A 3,147-nucleotide genomic window follows, 5' to 3' on the forward strand; every position below is an offset into this window, starting at 1 on the left:
AATTGTACTTGATTTTATAGACCCTTCTGCATCGGAGGGCCTTCTTCCCCGGAGGTAATTGTGCCATTACCCAAGTCTGATTGTCTTCCAATGCTGCAATTTCATTCTGCATTGCTTCTCTCCACCCTGCATCTGTCATAGCCTCTTTGAAATTACGGGGCTCAGTTCCTGCAATTATAGCTGCAAGAAATATACGGTGTCGCAGGGAAAAATTGTCACAATTCACATAATGTGCTATAGGGTAAGGACTATCTGAGGAGCATGGAGGAGGTGAACTAGGAGGACTCGTAGCTTGTACAGTATGTGCCACATAGTCTTTATGCCAACCCGGTGGACGTCGAACACGACCCCCAAGATCGATATCAAGCGAAGAAGGCTGCCCAAGGCTGCTGCCAGCAGCTTCTGCTTGTTGTTCAGGTCTGCCACCGCAGCCAGCAGCTTCTGCCTGCTGTGCAAGGCTGCTGCCGCTGCCAGTGGCTGCTGTTTGCTGCGGAATGCTGCTGCCAGCAGCGTTTGTGAGCTGCTCAAGGCTGCTGCCAGCAGCAGTGCCGTCCAGACCAGCAGCTCCCTCCACAGGCGGGCTGCGGCCACTGCCATCTGCCGCGGGAGGGCTGCGGACCGTGCTGCCGGCAGCAGCAGTCCCTGCCGCGGCAGTGGGGTCTTGGGGTGTTTCACGGCTTACCTCGCTCACTTCCAAAACTGCCTCCAAATCATCCAAAAAATCAAAGTCGACAGCCACATTATCCTTTGACACATTATCCATCACAACATTATTGTCGGAGCCAACACTCAAGTGTTTTCCACAAGCAAAAGGAAATTCGTTTTCATAGAACTTCACATCACGAGACACAAAAATCTCACCCGTCTCAAGATCATACAATCTCCAACCCTTTTTACCGTGAGGATACCCCAAAAACACACACTTGCGGCTTCTAGGTGCAAATTTATCCCCCCTGGATTTTTGGTTATGTGCAAAACAAAGAGAGTCAAAAACACGTAACTCATCAAAGCTAGGTTCTTTGTCAAATAAAATCTCATATGGTGTTTTGTTTTGTAGCAAACGAGAGGGAGTCCGATTGATCAAATAAACCGCCCCAAGAATGCACTCCCCCCAAAAACCAATAGGCAAATTGCCTTGAAACATTAAAGCCCGCCCTACATTCAAAATATGTTGATGCTTTCGCTCAACACGACCATTTTGTTGTGGAGTTCCAACACACGAAGTCTGAAAAATAATTCCTTGTTCTTTAAAGTACGGAAGCCAGCAATTGAACTCAGTACCATTATCACTTCTCACCAATTTGACAGACACACCAAATTGACGGTCAACCATAGCAAAAAAAGAACAAAAGGCGGAATAAACTTCTGTTTTTGAATTTAATAAATAAACCCAAACACCTCTTGAATAATCATCAACTAGAGTCAAAAAATAATGTGCACCACAAGTAGAGGGAGTTTTATACGACCCCCATAAATCACAATGAATTAACTCAAAAATACGAGTTGCTTTGCTATCACTATTAGGAAAACTATCCCTATGTTGTTTAGCTTGAGGACACACAATACAAGCTTTATTCAAAGATGACTTAGTAAAACTACTATGAAGGGGAGGAATCAACTTAACCACTCTGTCCGACGGATGTCCAAGTCTTCTATGCCACATTCAAAATCCGACACTGTAGTAGCTTGAACCGCACATACTGTAGGAATTCGCCGTAAGTAGTAGAGTCCATCCTTTCGTTCACCGGCTCTAATCAGGCTCCCCGAACGTTGGTCCTGTATAGCACATAAAGAGTCAGTGAATCGTACAAAACATTTTGAGGAATCAATCATTTTTGACACCGATATTAAGTTGCATTGTAAATTAGGAACAAATAAAACATGCTCCAAAATTATGTTGTCAGTCAAAATGACTCGACCCTCCTTCAAAGCAACAGCTTGTTCTCCATTTGGTAGACCCACGGGGCACGGTGAAATCAAACGAGCATCTACCAAGCAAGAATCATTCCCGGTGACATGATGAGATACCCCCGTATCGATTATCCAATTAATCATGAGCTCACCTTGCATTCGTTCCTGTTGAAGAGTAGCCATATTCAGCAAAACTCGAATATCCTCGGGTTTGAGATCACGCAGGGACACATTTTCCCCACCATCGGAAGCTGCCCCTGCTGAAGACACCACATTGGCGCGTACAACAGGCTTCCCCGAACCTCCATCAGAAGCGGCAGACCTGGAAGCACGAGTAGAAGTACCACCAGCAGCCCCCTCCTTCTTGCGCTTCAACTCGTGCCACCACTCCGGATATCCATGAAGAACGAAGCACCCGTCATTGTCATGCCTTGTTTTCTTGCAATGCGAGCAAAAGAGTTTCGATTTATCCCGGCGATCTGGAATTCCCTTCGAGCGGACTGCTGAAACAGCAAAAGCATGAGCATCCTTCACTTGTTCTCTGTCAGCCCTCCCCTTGATAATACCTCGCGATTCCTCCTCCTGGAGGAGAGCTTGATAAGCGCTGTTTAGATCAACCGGAGGCTGCTGGGAAAGCAAATTGGTTCGTACAGCAGCATATTTAGAATCATCAATCCCAATCAGAAATTGGTGGAGTATTTCCTCCTCCCTGTCAGCCGCAAATTTCCCCGCAACATTACATGAGCACTTCCCGCATTCACACCCATGGAGGGGTTTAATTCGGGTAAGGTCATCAAATAAACACATAAGTGTGGTGTAATAGTCCTCAATCGACATGCCCTCTGTTTGTCGACAGTCAGTGATCTTCGACCGAAGTTGTTGCAATCGTGGTCCATTAGAAATACAATATCTCTATTCTAAATAATCCCAAAGGCGCTTAGCCTCATCAAAGAAAGGCAGTGATGCCGCAAGTTTTGGTTCCATAGAACGCAAAATCCATGAATAAAGCATAGAATAAACCGTCTCCCAGTCCAATAATTTCTTCTTTTCAGTCGGTTTCGCGATTGTTCCATCGACGAATCCAAATTTTCGACGAGATTGAAGAGACAACGTGATTGCTCTCGACCAGGCTAGGTAATTGTCACATTTCAAAACCACGTGAGTGATTAGATTTCCGGGCTGATCTCCAGCACCGAGATAGAAAGGGGACAAAGGATCAAGTTTGCCCTCTTCCAT

General features: G+C 45.8%; 1 protein-coding gene across 1 annotated transcript; it reads right to left on the bottom strand.

The window, feature by feature from the left end:
* Nucleotides 1-2,823: 2,823 nt before the first annotated feature.
* Nucleotides 2,824-3,147, bottom strand: LOC145637051 (uncharacterized). The gene has a single exon (XM_081688566.1). The coding sequence runs from the start codon at nt 3,145-3,147 to the stop codon at nt 2,824-2,826; it is 324 nt and encodes a 107-aa protein (XP_081544692.1).

Source organism: Chenopodium album, chromosome 6 (genome assembly GCF_948465745.1).
Source record: "Chenopodium album chromosome 6, dcCheAlbu1.1, whole genome shotgun sequence".
NCBI lineage: Eukaryota > Viridiplantae > Streptophyta > Magnoliopsida > Caryophyllales > Amaranthaceae > Chenopodium > Chenopodium album.